Source organism: Molossus molossus, unplaced genomic scaffold (genome assembly GCF_014108415.1).
Source record: "Molossus molossus isolate mMolMol1 unplaced genomic scaffold, mMolMol1.p scaffold_m16_p_7, whole genome shotgun sequence".
Classification (NCBI taxonomy): domain Eukaryota; kingdom Metazoa; phylum Chordata; class Mammalia; order Chiroptera; family Molossidae; genus Molossus; species Molossus molossus.
The window spans coordinates 58221606-58243212 of record NW_023425401.1 but is presented as its reverse complement, the minus strand read 5'-3'; the positions used below and the strand labels follow the sequence as shown (position 1 = coordinate 58243212).

At 43.9% G+C, this 21607-nt stretch overlaps 1 protein-coding gene across 3 annotated transcripts in view; it reads left to right on the top strand.

The window, feature by feature from the left end:
* The window catches only part of ATXN7L1 (ataxin 7 like 1), a 253531-nt gene that overhangs the window by 72012 nt on the left and 159912 nt on the right, over positions 1 to 21607 (top strand). For all 3 annotated transcript variants that reach the window (XM_036246188.1, XM_036246187.1, XM_036246190.1), the window contains exon 3: positions 7605 to 7709. In XM_036246188.1, coding sequence (XP_036102081.1) covers positions 7605 to 7709 — 105 coding nt within the window. The remainder of the gene's footprint in view (positions 1 to 7604; positions 7710 to 21607) is intronic.

The window sequence follows — 21607 nt, the reverse complement described above, 5'->3', positions numbered from 1 at the left end:
GGTCTGAAAAACAGAAGGTGACCGCCTTTCTTTGCATTTTCCTAGAGGGGAGTTGAACGTTCTGCTGGGGAAGTAGGAGGTGTCAGGTCTGATGTCACTGCTTTGAAGACTCTTAGTTGTTTTGTTCTATGAATTGAAGGAGATTTAGGGGTTAGGAAACCAACAGAAACCCTGTCAGCAAAGGAGAAACTTTTTTTCATATCCCCTCAAGCCTTCCATTTGACATAAGTGATTAAAATGCAACTGAAAACTCCACTAGCAGAGAGAAAAGATGAATTAATAAAAGCTATGCAATGAGCATATTAAGACAATGGGGGAAAGGAAGGCGCTTAAGACCAGCCTCTCCCAGTGTGAGAGACACTCCTGATGTGACACACGTCACTTTTGTAGGTGCCTTTCTGTATCCGGATTCAACTCTGCTTAGAGGCGGTCACGTGTGTCCTGGAAACACAGTGACTGTTCTTCCCAATAATTTCCCATGTCCGAGTTTATGTAAGTGGAAGCCCACAAATCAGAACTACTGCCAGCGACCAGCTCATCTGTTTGATAGTTTTCCAGAGAAGTCCAGTAACACCCGGCTCTCTGGTCATTGTCGCAGGGTTTGTCGCGTCCTTAGGTCCTCCCAACCATGGGCAGAGCCTTACATTTCAAGCAGGACTCGCATTTACCTTCCCAGAAAGGGCCTGGAGTATTTAAATTACATAAATACAACCTTGCTTTTTTCATTTCAATACTTTTTAGAGTTAGTTAAAAAGCAAAGCATAATTTTAAAGTTAAATGAAATTGTTGTTATACTGGAATGTTACTACCTTGACATTTTTATAATTCCTATAGCAACTGAGGTGGTTTCACACTCTGGAAAGGACTTTTAGGGAAACCAAGCCTTCTGGGGCTTTACGTTTTTTTTAAGAAACTGAAATTCAAAGTTACATGCTTGGCTTTCTTTTCCCGCTGCGGGATTTCTGCAGCACGGGTGTCACCGATTGCCTTCAGAGCTGGTCCGCGTCTTGCACTTCCCCATGTGGCCTGTGCTTTACTTGGCCTTCCCACCTGCTAAAAGAAGGAATCAATTCTTACTCACTCTTTCTTAAGTTTTTCATCTTTTGAGCTCTCACTAGTTGTGGCTTTATAATGTCTGTCTTAAGCATTGGAAGGTGTCTAGGGGCAGATTCAAAAGTGCACAGCAGCCCTGGCCAGTTCAGCTCAGCAGTAAGAGCGTCGGCCTGCAGTCCTGAGAGTCCCAGGTTCAGTTCCCGCTAAGGGCACGTGCCTCGGTTGCAGTTTGTCCCCGGCCCTGGTTGGGTAGTGCGGGTGGCAGCCACTTGATGTGTCCCTTTCACGTCAATGTTACTCTCCCTCTCTCTGCCTCCCATTCTGTCTGAACAAAAAATGGAAAAATGTCCTCGGGTGAGGATTAAATAAATACAGTGATACCTCGGTTCTCGAACGCCTCGGATTTCGACCAAATCGGTATTCGACCAGGAGATTCGAGAAACTTTTGTCTTGGAATCTGAACAAATATTTGGAACTCGAACTTCCGAGATGAGCCGAGTTGAGCCGAATGGCGTTCATTCAGCCCAGCGCGCCTTGCTTGCGTCATCAGTGTGAGTGCAGAGAGAGAGTCACGCTTTGTGGAGAGAGTCACGCTTTGTGGAGAGAGTCACGCTTTACACTGAATTTAACCCTTAGGCATACTGTACACTTTTATTTCTTGTTGAGACTTATGTTTTTCTACATATTATATACAAATTAGGCCAGTAAATAGGCATTTTCTAGGGCTTGGAACGAATTAATCCAGTTTCCATTATTTCCTATTGGGTTTCATTGCTTCGGTTCTCGAACAATTTGGTTCTCGACTGTCCTCCTGGAATGAATTATGTTCGAGAACCGAGGTATCACTGTAAATATAAATAAATAAATAAATAAATAAATAAATAAATAAATAAATAAATAAAATGGGGGGGAAAAACACACACACAAAAAAAAGTGCACAGCATCTAGTTTGATCCTATTTGCTCCAAACCAGCTGTCTTCCCTTCCTAGAGACAAGTCATGTACAAATGGTGAGTTGGGGATGCCACCCTGCCTTTTCCTTCATGGCAACCATTTTCAAAAGTTCATACTGGACACAAACTAAAGTTTATGCAAACATGTGGCTTTGTCCAAAGTGTTTCCCTCAGAAAGCTGTGTATCTTGAATAAAATGCTACTCCCATTCTGTACATTTCTTTTTCAGCATTAACTTAAGAAATAGCTAACCGCCCTGGCCAGTTTGGCTCAGAGGTTAGAGCGTCGGCCTGCGGTCCAGAGAGACCCGGGTTCGGTCCCCGCTAAGGGCAAGTACCTCGGTTGCAGTTTGTCCCCGGCCCTGGTTGGTCGTGCGGGTGGCAGCCACTCTATGTGTTCCTTTCACATCGATGTTTCTCTCTCTCTCTCTCTCTTCTTCTCTCTCCCTCCCGCTCTACCTGAACAAAAAATTGGAAAATGTCCTCGGGTGAGGATAAAAATAAAAAAAAAGAAAAGAAATAGTTAACCAACTACACAGGAAATCAGAGTTATTTTACTTTCATAGAAACTATTCTGTTGTCCTAAATGTTGTCTTTCCTTCCATCACAGCTGAGCTCTGTCCCCTCCCTCCCTACTCTGCCTTCTGGGAGAGGAGAGGAGCAAGGATGGGTTTGGAGGTGTGTGCGAGAAGTGAAGGTCTGCAGGAACCTCGGGTGCTGTCCGGAAGCAGGCTGAGTTTGCCAGACTAAGTTGCTAACATGAGGGAGCATTGGCTTCAGAGTCAATGTCCTGGAATCTCATTCTACTTGACAAATCACTGCCATGGATCTCAAGCAAATTACTCTACTTTTTGTTTCCTTGCCTGGAAAGTGGAGATGATGGTAATGTCATAGGTTAATTATGAAGATTAACATGTTCTCACATAAAGTCAACAACAATGTCAGCACTGGTTACTAGGTGGTATTGTTACAGGTGGTTTCACTTTTCCTCTTTTTCCCATCCTTATTCAGTAGTGCACAGGTAAATGTTTAACAACCAGCACTCTAAAAGGAAAGACCTGATGTATAGTGTTTGTCCATTTCTGTGGTGTAAATACTCCCAGATGGCTGATTCAAGCTACTACCATGATATCATTGAACAAGTTGGGAAGTGACATGCACAGTTGGCTTTTCCAACCTGGTACAAGTTCATCTCAACAAACTACTGTTTTTATTTTTAACTGTGCACTGAATGTCTTAGGGTGGTAAAGTGAGAGAGAGAAAAATTAATAGAATACCTAGCATTGTGCTGGGCGTACTAATTTTCAATTGTTTCTGTCCTTCCTCCTCGTCCCCAGGCAAACAGCCCACTGACCATGATCACCTAGCCACCTGAAGTGGGGTGGTCTTCTGAGTAGCCAAGGACCCTTATCTTGTTCCCCATGTGCCAGGCTCTCAGAATTGAGCAGCCTGTAGAGGAGATTCTAAGGTCAGCCCAGTGAGGAATTAATCAAGTAGGCAAGCAGGTTCTGTCACTTTCTATGGAAGACATGCTCTGAACAGACATGTGCAAAGTTGAAAGTGCCCTAGAGGAAATCAAGAGAAGTCCCAGTGGAGTGAAGAGCCTGGAGTGCAATACACCCCAGGTGGCCAGTCTCTGACTAGCCTAACCTTTACCTTCAGCTCCTGACATGAGAGGTGTGTAGGCACAAGAGTACAGGCTCTACAGATTTCTGAAGGAATGCAGAAACAGTGGGACATCAAGCGAAGTCCTGACAGGCCTACAAGGTCATCTGGCATGTATAGCAAAGGTGCAGAGACACAGTCCCCACACCCTGCAGTGTCTGGTCTTGGCTTCCAGCCCTGGCACAGCTTATGGCACAGAGTAGGTGCTCAAGAAATGTTTGTTAATGTGTGTGTGTGCTTTTTTAGTTAATGAATTTCTTTTATTCCTTTAGAGCTTGATCAATTGCAGAAAGGGTGTAAGGCAGCTCAGTAAATGTTTGTTGAATAAGTGTCTTAGCCCTTGCCAGCTCCTGGTTTCACATGTTCCTGGATATAAAATGTGACTAAATGTAAATGAGATGCAAGGTGTTGCCAGTAGTTTTTTTATTTTTATTTTTTTGGCTTTTCTATATTTTCCAAATTATCTTCAGAGAACATGGACCACTTTTGTTATTTTTTTTTTAAATGTACATTGTAAAAATAACCCATAAATAAAAAATAAAACAGGAGGCATCAGCAGTTAAGAAGCAAGAGACATCCTCTCCATGCTGTGAGGCTCTGAACCGAGGGCCTGGGCAGGCTGGGTGGGCCTAGCATGGGTCTCCTCACACTTTAGGCTTCTTGTCACAGCTGGGTTTTCTCTCATCCCATTCCCACAGGCCTTGCCGCCCACCAGGCACTGACTGATAGTCAGCAACAAGTCTTAGTCAGAAGTGGAAAGAGAGATGAGTCCCAGAGTGGGGAAATAACAGGCTTCACCCAGGACTACCGGAAAAATTAGAAATTCAGTGCACCCTAGTCCCCAGTCCTGCTGCCATCACGCGCTGTGGGGTGAGCAGTGTCCTCATGCATCTGAGAGTCAAGGAGGACCTTGCCGTGGGAGCCAGTCTTGCCCTTCCAGTAACACCCCTTTTCCAGAGCAGTGGGGGTCTTTACTCCTTGCGTGTGACAAGTGTGTCCATTCCACTTCCTTCTAAGAAGCAGCTGTTCGAGTAGAGAGCACAGAGCCATGCCTGCCTCCATCAAACCATCTGCTCGGTTACACATGAGCCATCTCCACACCATGACAAACTCAGCCCTTCCCTGTGGCCCAGCCCTGCAGGTGGGGGAACCATTTTGTGTGTGGTGATTTTTGTTAAAGACACAGGTTGGGTCTAGAAAATGAGGACTCAGGGAGTTGGGACGTTGTTCAGGGGGTCAGTCAGAAAGCATTTCCATGCATACCCTGTCTCATTTTCTCCGTCAACTCTGTCCGTGGTTATGAGCACCTTGCTCTGAGAGCTGAAGTGTCTCTAAAGCCAGTGGGCTAAGAAGAGGTAAGCCCAGGTGCTCCAAGGCTCTGCTTCCACCCGGTGATGCACAAGGAGATATGACTACCTGTTTCCTCAAAACTGATTGTTTTGGGTTTTTTTAATCCTCACCTAAAGATATTTTTCCATTGATTTTTTTTTCTCCAATAGAGTAGGTGAGATGGAGGGGGAGAGAGAGAGATAGAGAAAAACATCAATGTGAAAGAGGTACGTGCTGAGGTTCATGCCCTTGACTAGAATCAAACCCGAGATTCGTCGGTCTGTGGACCAATGTTCTAACTGCTAAGCCAAACCAGTCAGGGCTCTTTTTTTTTTTTTTTTACTTTTGTTTACATACCATACAATTCACCCATTTAAAGTGTATAATTCAACCCTGGCTGGTTTGGCTTAGCGGTTAGAGCATCCGTTCGTGGACCAAAGGGTCATGGATTCAATTCCCAATCAAGGGCACATACCTGGGTTTCAGATTCAATCCTTGGCCCTGGTTGGGGTCGTGCAGGAGGCAACCAATCAGTGTGCCTCTCTCACATCAATGTTTCTCCCCTCCCCCCTTCCACTCTATCTAAAAATCAATGGAAAAATATCCTCAGGTGAGGAGTAACAAAAAAAAAATTAAAAAATAAATAAAGTGTACAAATTAGTGGTTTATAGTACATTCACAGTGTTGTGCAACCATCACTCTATTAATCTTAGAACATTTTATCACCTCAAGCCCTGACCAGGTAGCTCAGTTGGTTGGAGCATTGTCCCAATACGCCAAGGTTGCAGGTTCAATCTCTGGTCAGGGCACATACAAGTAGCAGCCAATAAATGCATAAATAAATGGAACAACAAATCAATGTTTCTTTCTCTCTCTCTCTGTCCCCCCCCCACCTTTTCTTCTCTCTCTAAAATCAATAAATTAAAAAAAGAAAAGGAGCCCTGCACCCTTTAGCAGTCACTCCCCAATTCTCTCCAAGCCCCTCAGCTCAAGGCAAACACTAATCTAATGTTTGTCTCTATAACTTTGCCTATTCTGGATATTTCATATAAATGGAATAATTCAATATGCAGCCTTTTATGTCTGGCTCCTTTTACTTAACGTAATGTTTTCAAGGTTCAACTATATTGTAGCAGGTATCAGTACTTTGTTCCTTTTCACAGCTGAATAGTAGTCCATTGGCTGGTTATGCAGATTTTGTTTATCCATTCACCAACTGGTGACTATCTGGATTGTTTCTACTTTTTAACTGTTATGAATAGTGCCGCTATGGACATGTGCTCATGTCTCATAGGCCACATAACTGATCTCTTACCATTATATTTCTCATCCTGTCATTTCTTTGTTTAAAAATCTTCAGTAAATTTTCATTGTTCTTAAAATCAGGTTCAAAATTTTTACCTTGGTCTACAAGGCTTACATTTTCTGAGCTCTCCTCTTGTTCTTCTGTCCCAACCAAAAGGTTCCTCTGACACAGCACCTCCTTCCTTGGCAGAGCTGGAACTTTTCTCTTCCTCCCCTGGCCCTTTGCTTATCTAACCTCTCCTCACCTTGATGTCTTAGCTGAACTAGATCCTTCTCGGGAAGTCTTGTCCACGCCTCCGATGAGGTCAGGTCCACATACTGTCATGGGAGCCTGCACATCCCCTTAGCATGCACCACAGATACAACTCATGATGACTTGTGTGATTATCTGTTTAATGTAGGGCCCTCATGCTTGCTCATCAATCATCTCCAGCACCTAGCATGGTGCCTGGCACACTTAAGACACTTGGTGCCCTGGCCAGTTTGGCTCAGCGGTTAGAGCATCGGCCTGCGGTCCGGAGAGACCCGGGTTCGGTTCCCGCTAAGGGCACGTACTTCGGTTGCAGTTTGTCCCCGGCCCTGGTTGGTCGTGCGGGTGGCAGCCACTCGATGTGTCCCTTCACGTCGATGTTTCCCCCTCTCTCTCCCTCCCACTCTATCTGTATAAAAAATGGAAAAATATCCTCGGGTGAGGATAAAAAATAAAAATTAAAAAAATTTTAAAAAGACACTTGGTAAATGTTAGAGGAATAATGCATAATGATGGTAGCAAACAAGTCTCTTGTTTTGAGGCTTCCTTTTGCCTTGTGGTCTCCCTCAGGTGATGGGGAAACATGAACAACTGCTGAGGCCAGGATGACTCCTCTTTCTCTCCTCAGACCTCTTACCCCTCAATCACTTGAGAGACCTCTGCTTAAGTCAGAATGGGTTTGGGGGAGGCGCCCTCCTAAAATAACGTGTGCCTCATTGAGTCCCAGCTCACAGGTGCTCTCTCAGGACAGGCTAATTCCCCATAGCATATGACTCAGGGCAGCGCAGACACCCCGGACACCGCCGACTACACGAGCAGCAGCAGCCATTCGTTTCCACGGGTGCAGTGAGGAGGTACTCTCTGAGGCTATTGCTTCTCCGAGAGTTGAGGAGCTGCCTTTTGACTAACCACGTTGCCTTTAGTGAAGATTATTGCATTCCTTTGTGACTCATTTGAAAAACTGGACTTGAATAAACTCCAAGAGGAAACTAGACACCTTCTGAGACTTAATTGCATTTTCAAAAACACCTGTTTTCATTTCCCCCACAGATATGCACTTATTTGGCCATTATCCAGCACATGACGACTTCTATCTCGTAGTGTGCAGTGCCTGTAATCAGGTCGTCAAGCCCCAGGTTTTCCAGTCGCACTGCGGTAAGTGGACTCCTGCTGCGCTCGGAGTGTCGCTGCCCCTTGGGCCCCCACACGGGGTCAGGCCCTGTGTCTGTCTTAGCCCAGGGCTGTGGGCAAATTCTTCCTGGGGCTCTCTGCCTCTGCTCGCAGGGTCACTATTTCAGGATCTGTTTTCCTTCTGCTGAGATGCTCAGTCCTGTCAGAACAAAAGAGAGAAAACCTGCAACTTGTTTAGGTAGATGGGACTAGATAGAAACCATCTGCCCAACCTGTCACTGGCCTCTGCAGGTGACAAAGGGGAGGGAAAAGCGGAGGCTTCAGGAGTCACTCCTGCAGCCTGACACTTTGTTCCCCTGAAAGAAAGGGCCAGACGGAGTCTCCAGATACACACAAAGGAGGCACTGGAGTGAAGGGCAGGTCTCTGTGGGGGCCATTGGGGTGCTCCCCTGAGGAAATGCTTTGCATATAAAGCCTCAGGTTCAGACTCCTTTTGCAAGAATCCTCCTTGTTAAAATAAATTCAGGTGTGTTTGGGATCCGCTTTCCCTGTGTATTTTTATATCCTTGGTGCAATAAATTTCCTTCAGCTGATCAACAGCAAACCCTGGACTCCCCTTCAGTGCAGGTGTCATGAACACACAACAGATAAAATCCCCATTGGCTGCTCCCCTCAGGAATGAATCAATAGCTATTGACCTCAGATGGGAAGTTACCTAACCTCTCTGGGGGGAAGTTTCTTTATCTTTAAAGGGGGCATCGGACCAGATGATTTCCAAAGCTGTGATATGCTGTGAGTTCCAGAACAGTATGTCCCAGTCTTTTTATTAAGCCATACTCCCTTTTGATGAACGTAAAATCTAAATGTGCTCCTTTACTGTTAAATTTCAAAGCACATTAAATATTATGCCTTAAATAAATCAAAGCAATTATAATATTGAATATGCTTTTACAAACTACATGTTATCCCTTTCTCACACTCAGAATTTCTCATTTTCCCCCACTCCTTCAATTACCACTATTCTGTAATAATAGGTATAAAATAAAGGGAGTTGAGCTCATCTAAGCCCTTCAGTAAATGTATTTGGGACTATAGAATACATTTGACCCTTGAGCAACACTGGTTTGAACTGTGCAAGGTCCACTTATACGCAGGTTTTTCAATAACTATACAGTCGACCCCCCCCCCCCATATTCATGGGTTTTGAATCCGTGGGTTCACCCAACTGCAAATTGAAAACAGTACATATTTTCAAACCATGGTTGGGAATCCACAATTGCAGAGGGCTGACAGTATGCATTGTTGTGTGCCATTTTATATAAGGGATGTGAGGATCTGTGGATTTGTTGTCTGTGGGGAGTCCTGGAATTAACCCCCGTGGATACCAAGGGATGGCTATAGTTTTTATATTTCCTAATATCATTTATGAATATGTAGATATATGTGATATATACATATCTACATACATACATACATCAAATTTGTATCTGTTTTATTCTGTAGGTATATTTTGTGCTCATACTATGCAGAAAGAAAATTCAAGCTTTAGGGGCACTTTTTAACATGTTTTGAATTGCACAGGCAGAGAAGGCCTTACAAATGTCCTACAAAGGGCTCTGTTTAGAAGCCAAGTCTCCTGCCCCTCCCTGCAGCCAGCTCTTTGACCTTGGGAAACTTGCTTAATGTCTCAAGGCTTTGGTTTTTTTCGTCTCTTCCATATGGAGTTGCTTTTGTAGGCACTTCTAGCTCTATCTAACATTGTTGTCTGGCAGAGTGAGCATGAGAGGAACAGGTCCTGTACTCAGCACAAGCTGACCTTCTTGCTTAGTGCTGTGTAGCAAATGACCCTCCCTTACACTGGGAAGAGAGAAAAGATCAAACCTCTCCAAAGGGACACTGTCAGAGACCCAGTGGTGGTGCTACAAGCTGAGGTGACAAGTGGGGTCAAAAGCAGAACAGGGGAGAGAAGATTTCACACAGTTAGGTGGTTGGTGAATGACCATGGAAGCTCTGTGGCCAGTTGCTTCTGTGTGTCTGTGAAGATGCAGAGGCCGGATCATCTGAATGGGATCGTCGTGCATTCATTTGCAGGGATGTGCTGCTGTTCTGGGCACTGGGATACAGCGGCGAGCAAGGCAGACGAAAAACTCGTAAGCCATTAAAACCTTCACTGGGAACTGAATTCACTGACAGTCTTCAATGGAAGAAACCTGAAAGGGACCCAAGACTCCACTGTGCCCTGCAGAATTCTGCTCAAGGCAAGGCCCCATCTAGCCAAGCGAAGGAGGCCTCTAGGGCTTGGCTCAGCTGATCCACGTCCCTTCCTCTATCCTAGGCCTTTTGTGGCATCTGCTTTGAGCAGTGTCAGTAAATTAGTTTAAGGGTTTGGATTACTGATCTCCATTGAACTTCTTTCTGAACCAGCTGACTAGCAGCAATGAGGACACCTCGTCTTTAGGTGTATCCGCCATTGATTCACAGCCCATATTTATCAATGCCAGGAGAATACAAGGCAGAGCTCAGGACCATAGCAACCCTTTGGAGGCAGTGAGGATTTTAGTTTCCCTAAGAATTCCTCCTATAGTTTCATGGTATGTCTTTGTTTGCTGTTTTACCTCCTAGTCTTGCTGTTTTCAACAAGTTAATAAGAATGTCATTGTGCTAAGTGCCAAGCACTGTGCTAAATGCTTTCCATGTCATTGAGCACGTAATCCTCTCAGCAGCCCTAAGAAGACAGACCAGTATGATCCCATTTTGAACTTGAAGAAAATAAAGCTTAGGAATGCCTTGCTCCAGGTCTCAAAGCTAGACAGGAGCAGAGCCTGATTTTGAACACAAGCAGCATCTCTCCAGAGTCACGGAAGTGCCTAGTTTGCCTGCTTGCTAGCCATTGTCCCTCGCTGCCTTCCTGCTTAGACTGCCTGTTGTCCCTGCTCTGCGCGAACTCCAAGGCCTAATGCATTCACCTGCCCGGTAGCACCTCGTACCTAGTACAGGGCTTCGAACTTGATTTTGTTAACTGCAGAGCCTTTCTCAAATAGAATCTCATGTGGAACCTCTATCTATAAATATATGTGCAAAGTAGAGCCATTGGGATTGAACTTGGGGTGGGTGCTTGAGCCACTCCTGATCTGACTTACTCCTGGCCTATTGGCCTACTCCTGACCTCCCAACCCACCAGGTCTTCGTAGAACAGCATTTGAAGTTTGTTGTAGTGGAGAGAACATGGACTTCAGAGGCAGACAAAGCAATTCACATGAGTCCCCATTAACTGTGTGGACAGGTCGCCTCCTGTCTCTCCATCTTATCTGCAAAATGAGTACTCTGCCTCATGCTACAAAATGACTGGTATGAGGCACCTTCCTGCAAATACACCCAGAGCATGGCTTCATTTCCTCCCCACTTCTCCCTATGGTGTCTTTCTCCCTTTTGCCCCCCCCCCCCCCCCCCAGGATATGATTCGCATAGGCCTCTTAATACCCATAGGCCTTAGTTCTCCTGTGCCATTTCCCACCTTCTGCCACACACTTCAGTTATCTATGGATGGTTTCAAAACACCTACCAGCTTCTAGGATCCTTTCGGGGCCAGGCATGTTCCTTTCAACTCTGCATTTCCAACACCCAGACTCATCCCTGCTGTGGCCCCAGCAAGCAGGGCCACAGGGCAGTGGAAGGGACATTGCCCAGGGGCAGCACATCTGGGGCCAAGTCCCAGCTCAGCCTCTGCTCAGCCCTGAGACCCTAGATTTGTCACCTTGCTAAATGACAGGAATGGACTGTGTGTTCTTTCAGAAACCTACTCGTTGTCAGCACCTGTGGTTCAGCTCCTGGGTTTTGAGCATCGTGGCACACACAGAGCGATGGGTGCATGGCAGGGCAGCATTCGAGATGTTGGTCTCCCGCTTGTTTATATTTGGGTATTTATTTATTTATTTATTTATTTTTGTTGTTCTTGAGAGAGAGAAACATTTATTTGTTTTTCCACTTATTTATGCATTTATTGGTTGATTCTTGTCTGTGCCCTGACCAGAGATTGAACCCGCAACTTTAGCATATTGGGACAACATTCTAACCAACTGAGCTCCCAGCCAGGGCCTGCTTATTTAAGTTTTAAGTGTGTGTGTGTGTGTGTGTGTGTGTGTGTGTGTGTGTATGTTTAGACAGTTAGTTCTGGGGACTTTGGAGGTCAGTGGTAATGTGAAAAGATCATAGTGGAAAAATCATGACTGTTGGAGTCAAACAGACCCAGGTTAGACTCTCGACTAACATTTACTAGCTGTGTGACCTTGGGCTAATTACATGACCTTTCTGGGCCTCATTTTCCTCTGGAATAAAAGTGATCATTCTTGCCTTGCGGAGTTATAGAAGAAACAAAGTTAAAGTAGTTTCTTGGCACGTGGTAAAGAAATAAAGGATAGCTATTATTGTCAATAAAGTGTGGCTATTTTTTATTAAGTTGAATGTTTCTTATGAAAAATGGGAAAACCAATTCAGTGAAGTGCTTCCTGTCTTCGTTTCATGCCCCATCTCAGGGAACATGCACACTGAGGTCAGCCTACGGACTGTGGTCTGTGATTCATCTTCTGCTTCCCACACTCTTGGAGGCAAGAATTGTTGGCCTGAAGATGGTCACATTGCCAAGAGTCCTGAGGATCTGGCTTTCTAAATATAGCTTGCATTCACATTAGGCCCCAGTGTCAGCCCCTTAGGAAACACTTTGAAGCTCCCAAGATCTCTCTGGGGGCCCCCCCAAGGTTCATATGGCCTTGGCCACCTTGCCATATGGAGTCACATAAAGCCCCCTCCCAGGACTGGCTGCATTCCTTCTACTCCTGATTTGTGCCCCAAGCTGGTGTCCCAGACATAAAAAGTTGGGGAGACCCTCTGCTTGCCAAGGGGTGAAAGTCCTCTGAGAGCCACCTTCTATGCCCCTCGACCTGTGTTGGCCCCTTGGGTTTGTTCCTAAGTCTGTCTGTACAAGAAGTCTTTAGGTGCTTTGTAAACCTCTTCCCAGGAAATCTAGGACTTTAAGAGATTGCTTTGTTTCTAAAATCCCTTAGGTATGTTGATGAGGCTATTTAGGGGTGACTGAAAAGGGGGGAAAACAGAAACAAAAAGCCTTGCCCTGGGAGCCCTGATCCCACTCTGACATGATGCGAGAGCCTCACCGGTGGAATAGCCTCTCCAAGGTCAGTCTACTCAGATTCAGGTCCCAGCTCTGCCATTTATTAGCTGTGTGACTTGGGCAGGTTGCAACTCTCTGTGCTTCAGTTCTCTTATTCTTAAAATTGGGATAGTAGTTTTTCTCATAGGTTGTTGTGATGATTAAAGGAACTCACACATGAAAGTACTTAGCATAGTAGTGAAACAAAGTTTGCTATAAAAGAAAAAAGTTAAGCTATCGTTAACCAAGTTAGCCATTGCAGAGAATCCTTGTCCAAGGGTTTTCCCTTGTGATTGCTAGAGTGGGAGTGTGCCACGTGTGATGCTCCCTCTGCTGTTAGTGCTGTGGTGGGTCCCAGCCTCAGCCCAGAAAGTGGTATTGCCATTTCTTCCAAAAAGAATCCTCTGTGTGTGTGGTGTGTGCACATGCATGTGCATGAGTGTGTGTGCACAGGCATGTATATAAGCTCAAATCAAGGCGTGCAAGGTGCCTGCAGTGGAAAAAATACTTTATTATTTTTAGTGGTAACATATTTTTAATCAATTTCAAATATTATAATTAAAGAGAAAAATAATAGGTGAGCCCAAGTATAATTTTGTAATTGGGTTGAACATCTGTGAAGTTGTATGACTTGCCTAAATGAAAGGAGTATGGCTTTTTTCTGTTTTTATCTCCTAACATAATTACATAATGAACTACTCTAAAGCAGGGATTCTCAACAGCAGCACTATTAACATTTGGGGCCGAATAATCCTCTGTTATGGGGCCATCTTGTGCATTGTAGGATATTGAACAGCTTTCCTGGCCTCTATCCACTAAATGCCATTAGCAGCCCTCACCCTCAGTCATGACAACCAAAACTATCTCCAGGCTTTGCCAATGTCCCCTAAGAGACAAAATCACCCCCCATTATAAACCACTGCTGTAAAATGTAACATCCCCATTTGTCATATATTTTGTGCTTTTCTATATTTAAATTTTTCTCCAAGTTAAATGTGCTCATGTACACTAAGCTCAGAAATAACTTCTCCAGAATCACATGGCAACATGTAGAAAATTTACTATTTCATCTTCCAGAGAGCTAGTGATTATCAAGATAATTTCCTCATCGCAGTCATATGCGAAGCATAAAACAAGATATTGTACAGAAGCCCATAAGTTGCAGTTCTTCCCACTTCAAAATCAAAAAAGAAAAAGAAATAATACATCCATACACACAGATCCTGCAGAATTTTCAGCCAGTGTCTGGTGCTTCTCCTCCAAGCAGAGAAACATACAGCCCCACACCCCATCCATCAGACAGAGATAATCCTTGGATGTCACTGCTAGTTTAAAAAAAAAAAAAAAAAATGTATTAGAACCAAAGAATCTAGATTTAATTCAGTAGACAAGAGGATTAATTTTTTTTCCTCTTTCTCAGAGAGGGTTTTTTATTCCCTTTTCTGATTATATTTTTGAATGTCCTTCATGTAGCTGTTTTGCATGTTGATGGTGATGCAGTAGAATTTAATGAACTGTAAGCTAAAGCAGAGAGGCTGAGCTGCAAAATAAATGATAGCAACTTGCTTGTGAAGGCTGGCACCTCCATTTCTTCCGTGCATATCCAGATGCCAATATTGGTTGGGTACTGAGAGCAGCACAGCCCAACAGTGCTCATTAATGAGGATCCAGGGTATCCTGCAATTGTTCTTTTTATTTTGTCTGTCTCCAGGTGACCTCTAGTTGAGGAGGAACCAAACCATCTGTGCTTATGAGCCCTAGAGAGTCAGTCCCTCCCAATGTCAGTGCCCCCTGGCTTCGCGGGGACCATCACTGGCTAATTAGCCTACAGAACATTTTGCCTGAACATGGCAATTGATACAGTGCAGGGCTTGGGTTTTTTGGTCAATTAAGTTGAATGTGTATGTTGAGATTAAATTTCTGTTGTTATTGTTAGTTGTCTTTTATAAGACTCAATTATTTACACCAGAGAAGTATAAAATAATTAAAGAAAATTGTTCTCATCCAACATATTCCTTGTCAAGTCTGACAATATTAATTAATAAGACTTGGAAAGAGCATGTAAATCTATACAAACTTTATTTTGTTAGTAGGATTCTTTTTAACTTTAATTCGATGAATGTATCTCCAATCCAGAATTAACTCCTGGATTGATATGTATTTGGGGCGCCTTATGATCAGAAACAATATCTGCTGCTATTGTGTGTGTGTTTTTTAAATACGTTTTTATTGATTTTTTTTAGAGAGAGATAGAAACATTGATGTGAGAAACATTTATCGGCTGCCTCCTGCACGCCCCCTACTGGGGATCAAGCCCGCAGCCTTGGCATGTGCCCTATCTGGGAATCGAACCAGGACCTCTCAGTGCCTGAGACAACACTCAATCCACTGAGCCACACGGGCAGGGCTGCTGCAGCTGTTTTTTATTTCATCTTTTTATTGTCCCTGGTAAAGTGCAGGTCATATGATAGATCCGAAGGAAATCTTTGTAATAGATCCTTAGGAAAGAAATAACAGACTGAATGATTAGCAGATGGTTAGACCTTAAATCAAGCATTACAACAAAGAGACTACAACGAAGTAGGATCACGTTTTGCTCCACTTTATATTTTTAAATTTTGAACTTGCTACTGCTCAAATTAGAATGTAGCAGGTTGACCTGATCTCAAACCCTGGCTTTCCTTTTTACTCTGTTAATGGAAGACAAAAATAACAATGTCAATAAAGCTAATAAATTTATTGATCCCTTATAAGTACTAAGTTTTTTATGTGTTATTTAATCCCATGGCCACCCTGAAGTGCTATGGTCATATCCCCATCTCACACCCAAGGAAAGGGAGACTCAGGGGATTTAAGAAATTTGCCTAAGGTCAAGCAAATGTTAAATGGCAGAACCAGGATTCCAAGCTCTGTCTGACTCCAGATCACTTTAACCACCATACTGGTTAAATGTTTTTGGATCTGAAACTCTCTGCAACACCTTAACTGAACTTTAATACAGAAGAGTCATTTTTTGTTTCCTGCAGGATGCCACAACACTAATCCTGTCTGCTTATTGGCATTGGTGATAAACTTGGGCACAATTTTGAGGGAAGGAGGAAGGGAAGAATAAATCGTTTATAGTGAAAGTGTTTAGAGCCTTAGCCACAGCATTTTAAATAGACCTTTAAACATCAAAAAGTAAAAAGGAGAAAGCTTGTAGGAGAGGTGGAGTGGGCACCACCATCAGGTCTGCCTCTATTGTTCTTGTTTATCTCTAACAAATGAGCAGACCATGAGATCCACAAACAGTACATGATTTTTTCTAAATTCAATGAAATTCCCTTTTTTTTGCATATTTCTGTGAATTAAGTAGAAATGTTACAAATAAACAAATAGCTGATGTAGTGGTGCAGCTCAATTTGGAGATAGATTAATAGGATCTTCATAACCTTAGGATTATTAAATTCGTCTTTAATTGAAAATGAACTTCTGCTTATAATCTCATCAAAGCCTATTTCTGGTTTGTTGTTTTTTTTTTTCCTTTATTGATATTAGAGAGAGGGAGAGATAGAAACATCGATGAGAGAGAACATCAACTCGCTGCCTCCTGCATGCCCTGCACTGGGGATCAGGCCCACAACCTGGGCATGTGTCCTGACTGGGAATCAAACCGGCGACCTCTTGATGCATGGGTAGATGCTCAACCACTGAGCTACACCAGCTGGGCAAAGCCTATTTCTTGAAGGCTGGATGTCTTAAATTACCTTCTTCTAGTCACATGGCTTTGATTCACTCATTTATGTGATATATGTTTACTGAGCACCTACTCTGTGCCAAGCATTGTTTTAATACTGCAGATGCAGTGGTGAATAAGACAGGTAAGGACATGACTTTCTTGAAGCCTACTTTTTGATGGGTTAAATAACATAAACAAAAATCCGATCAAGCCATATGAAGAACTGGCACAAGAGTGTCCCAGCAGAGAGTCCACAGGTGAGGTGTGTTTGGGGCATCAGGGAGGTAGGTGGGTGAGGGAAAGACATAATCTGGTTTGTATTTTCAAAAGGTCACTCTGGCTGCTTGGAGCCTGGGAGACTTCGTACTGACTAATGCTTAGCCAGGCAGATGAGAAAAGGATAAAACTGAGATCCATTTTGGAAATGCAGCTGGCAGAATTTGCTGATGGATTGAATTGAAAAAGGGAGGAGTCAACATTTAGGGTTCCTTAGAACATAGTAATAGCCAGTGATCTGTCAGGAAAAGCAGCAGAAGGTGATGACCTGGAAGTCAAGAGATGAGAGCATTCAGTCAATGCCAAGAGTTTGAGTGAGAGGAGAAAAGAGAAGAGGTTTCAAGATTTGCCACCAAAGGTTGTTGTTGACCTTGACAAAAACCATTTAAGTTTTGTCTTGGGATTTTTTCCCAAGTGCAGGTGACTTCAGTTTTACATCACTGATAGGCCGGTTTTTAGGCTAGCAACACCTGAAGTGTTTTTCTGCATTTCTGCTGAGCTCAGCTGCCACCCAACCCTCTTGTCAGCTGGTCCCTCTGCCACTATATCTCTGTGTCCTATGGCACCAATCACTGTGCAGCAGAGTCACCTGTGAACACTAGAGGCTGAGCTCCTAAGGACTGGAATTGTGTCTTTTTTCATCCCTGAGTCCCAGCATGGAGCACATTTCCTGATTTGGAGGACAGACAGGTGGAAGGAAGGACTTCTGAAATCCCAATTCACATGTTCTTGGCCTCCTTCACTTCACCAATATTAGCATATATAAGGGCTGTTGCAAATGCTTGTTTACGTATCCATCCCCATCACACACACACACCCATGACTAGGCCTTTCAGGGAGCCAGGAGCCCTGTTGTTATGCTCACTGTTATACTCTCTGAGTTAATACAATGAGTGCAGTATCTATAGTCGATGCTCAGTAAAGGAGGGAGGAAGCAAGCAAGGAAGGAAAACTGCTTGCCATTTGTGAAAAAGCCAAATTCCACATGAAGGCAAGTATGTTCATTGAGAAGACAGCATTCCTTGAGAGAAAATGGCCACCTCTGTTCAGATCTCGTTGGAGAGGCTGACAAGGGGGAGCCGTCCTCCCGCAAGGAGAGCTTATGAGGCTGAGTCCTGGAGGCTGGCACAGTACCGTGACCCCTAGCCTCTGACTCATCCTGGCTTGTCCTCGATGTGCAGGCTGTTACATTCCATCCCTCAGAGCTGGATGGACCGAGGAAAATTGGGGGAACAGTCATTGCTCTATTTAAATCTGAGGAAAGAATGTTGCCAGCACCGATTCAAAGGTCATTTTGGAATCCTCCCCATCTCGAGCGATGTGTAGAGCAGCACTTCCCAAACAGCATTCCTTTCCCCGAAGAAGTACATCAGCGCTCTGACAGCTCGCCTTCGGGTGGACACATCCTTGGGAGCACCGCGAGCCAGATTGCATTCCGGAGGGAGACCGCCGCGGTCGGCCTGTCACTGCACTCAGAGGTCTTGGAGTACAAAACAAAAACACATCCCTTCCACTTTGGAGTCTCATCACTCTTAATTTATCTGAATTCAACTAAATGCACTGGGCAAAAATAATAATGCACTTTTGTTTCTAATAATGTGGCCCCAGACACAAACCTACTCCATCTGGTGCTTGAGCAGAGAAACAAAGACCCTTTCCAACCGTGGAGAAGACACTGGTCGTGGAAAGAGCTCACAGTCCCCAAACCACGTGGAACCTATTTTATGAGTAGAAGGGTGTTCCGGGGTGGTTTTGATTATACACGATTCGCACCTCACGAGCCGATGCTAGAACCCAACTTCTGTCTGAGCTGCAACTTCCCTGTTGCAGGTTTCCTGCTGGACCAGCCTCTGGAGCATTTGCTCAAGGAGCTCATTCTTAGTGCTTTGCCAGGGTCACTGACAGTCCCTCCAGAAGTGTCACATGTGAAGGTCCCCTGTGTAGGCTGACCTTGGGGACGATGCAGAGCTCTAAAGAAGGTCCCAGGCCCTATTGTTTCTCAAATCAAAGTGCTTTTCCCATCATTGTGTACTTACTATGGCAGGCTTACCCCGCCCCCAGAAATAGGTCCTGCTAAAGTGATGTGGCATCTTACAATCAATGGCGTCCTGGAGTCAGGAAACACTGTAGCTACATCTTGTGTAGGACTTTCCCCCTGTGCTTTCACAGGGCCAGGCACTTCTGAAAAACGAGTGCCAATCGGGGATTGCTGTACAGAGACGCATAAAAGGAGGAAATAAATGATGAAAGAGTAAGTAAACCATTTCACTTCAATGTATCCCACTTCACATGAAGTGAATCATAATTTTTTTTCAGAGAAAGCAACCGTAGTCTTTGTTTTACAAAATTGGAACAACAGATTTCTAAGGTTTGGTTTCTGACTAACCCTCTTATTTCCTTGTTTATTAGCCTCATAGATGCTTTGCTTTACTCCCCTAGAAATTATTTCTTCAAATTCCTTGGCCTTCTCCAGAGGTGGGTTTTTCTAAGACAAGTGTGGCTTCATTTGTGCCATGGCTGTGGTTTCCTGCTCATCTCCATGTGGCCTCCCCTCCCCATGCGTAACCCACTTCAACAAGTGCCTGCCCCCCCCCCCTCCGGGGTACCTCTGCATCGGTCCCATGAATAAGGTCATGCTGACACCGGCCCTGACCGACCCCCTAACTCAGTGACCTGCATTACTGTTACACATGCGGCATCATCCTGATGGTGACCCCAAATACAAATGAATCAAATTACTGGTGCTTTTAAGGGGGCAGGGGCTAGAGAGCAGCTCTTTTTAAATTCTTGAGCCGCTTTCTTAGCCACCCCTATCATATTCTTACCACTTGTGACACTCACCCTACGGTTTGGTGGTGAGGAACTTCTGCCCTCACAATGAGCCTTTGCCTCAGCTAGTCTTTGAAGGAGGGTGATGCTGATGTATATTTGCTGAGGGGCCAGGGGACCAGTGAGGAGGCCAAGAGATAGTGGGTGCCCGTGAGAGCGGCCCCACTCTGTGACTTGTGATGTTTGTGAGCCAGGAAAACCACCGAGCTGTTTGACCACCACGATGCCCATGGCACAGACAGAGAGCTGCCGTCCTCTCTTTTCTCCATTGACCCAGCTCCCCACCCCCACTCACCAGCAGAACGTGCAGCCCTGTCATCAGTGATTTGATCAATATTACCCTGATCCTGTGTTCCATCCTTTTTAGGTTGTTTGGTGGTTTCCTTTTTACATCTGTTTTATCATTCGCCAGCACTGGAATTGTGTTGGGATGGCAGCACAGCCCCAGGGAAGGACCATCAGTCTGGTTTTGATTTCGTTTGGGGCAACTTCTTGAGGGATGCTCTCCCCCAGGACACTTGGACCTATATTTTTGTTAGTCTCCTATGCAGCATTCCCTGATCACTTTTCAGAAGACTTGGCCCTGTGAAAGAGCAGACAGAAGGTCCCTTACAAACTGTTAACTACAGTATTGGTTGCTTCCAGAACGCTATTAATTTTATGATGCCATGTCAGTTCCAGGACAGTCTCTTTCATCAAGCCAGCATCGATGAGTAGAAAGAAATGGCAGAACAGGGCACAGTTCTGGGGAATAAGCCAATAGCAGCCCGTAGTGCTGCACAACGAGGTCATAATTAACCCACGCACGTCCCTTCTTTTCTTGCCTGAATCAGGTGCTTCATCATCCCTTTGGTTTAGAATTTAGTTCAAAGTACAAAATAATGAAGCTATAATAGCTTGGGGAGTTTCCTGTTTCTGGTGATACCCCTGACAAATGTCATGTAAATTAACCTGGTCCCTTAGCAACTAGGCCACACATAGAAAAAAAATCACACTGATGCCAAGTGGTAGTTTAGGAGAGTGGTTTTAGTTTTCAAATGTAAAGGATGGTGAGGGGGAGTCTTACTATTGTTTTATTCTTGATTTTTAGTTTAACTTCTGATGGCCACCAGAGAATATTAGTTATGTTATCGATTTTATAACTTATGATATTTCCTTTGTCACTAGTTACCATGTGATCAGTTTTTTTAAGGTGTCCTATGTGATTAGAAAATTTGTACAATCTCTTTTTTTGTGATGATTCATATAATCGCAGCCATTTTTGTCTGCTTGGTCTTTAATCTCCAGAAGGGGCTTTGAAGTCTGTGGTGGGTGTAAGTGTGTCAGTCTCTCCTGGAGCTCTAACAGCTTTTGCTTCACAGTGTTGAGGCTGTGCTATTGGGTGCATGTAAGTGCATCCTGTCTTTTTTACGAGTAGAGTCTTCATCCCTGTTAATGCTTTTGCCTTAGGTCCTATTTTATCTGATTAACATTGCAATCTAGTTTTGTTTGTTGTTTGTTTGTTTGTTTGGTTTTGGTTTGGTTTTTTTGTCAATATATATTTGCCTTATCTCTTTCCAATCTTTTATTTTCAACTTTTCTGTGTTATTTTGTTTTAGGTGTCTCTCTTGTAAGCAGTATATAGCTGGCTTTTTTAAAAGTCCAATCTGATAATGTCTTATAATAGGTGAGTTTTATCCATTTACATTTATTGTGATAACTTTATGTATTTGGACTTATTTTTATCTTTTAATTTGTGTTTCTGTTTATCTTGCATTTTATTTGCTTCTTTGTACTTCTTTCCTGTCTTTCATTAGATTAACAAAGTTTTCTTAACTTTCTTTCTGTTTTTTCCTCTGCTAGCTTGGCTACAATAGATTTTATTTTATTTCTAAATTTATTTATGTATATAAATATATATTTATGCAGTGATTGCCATTAAGTTTTTAACATGCA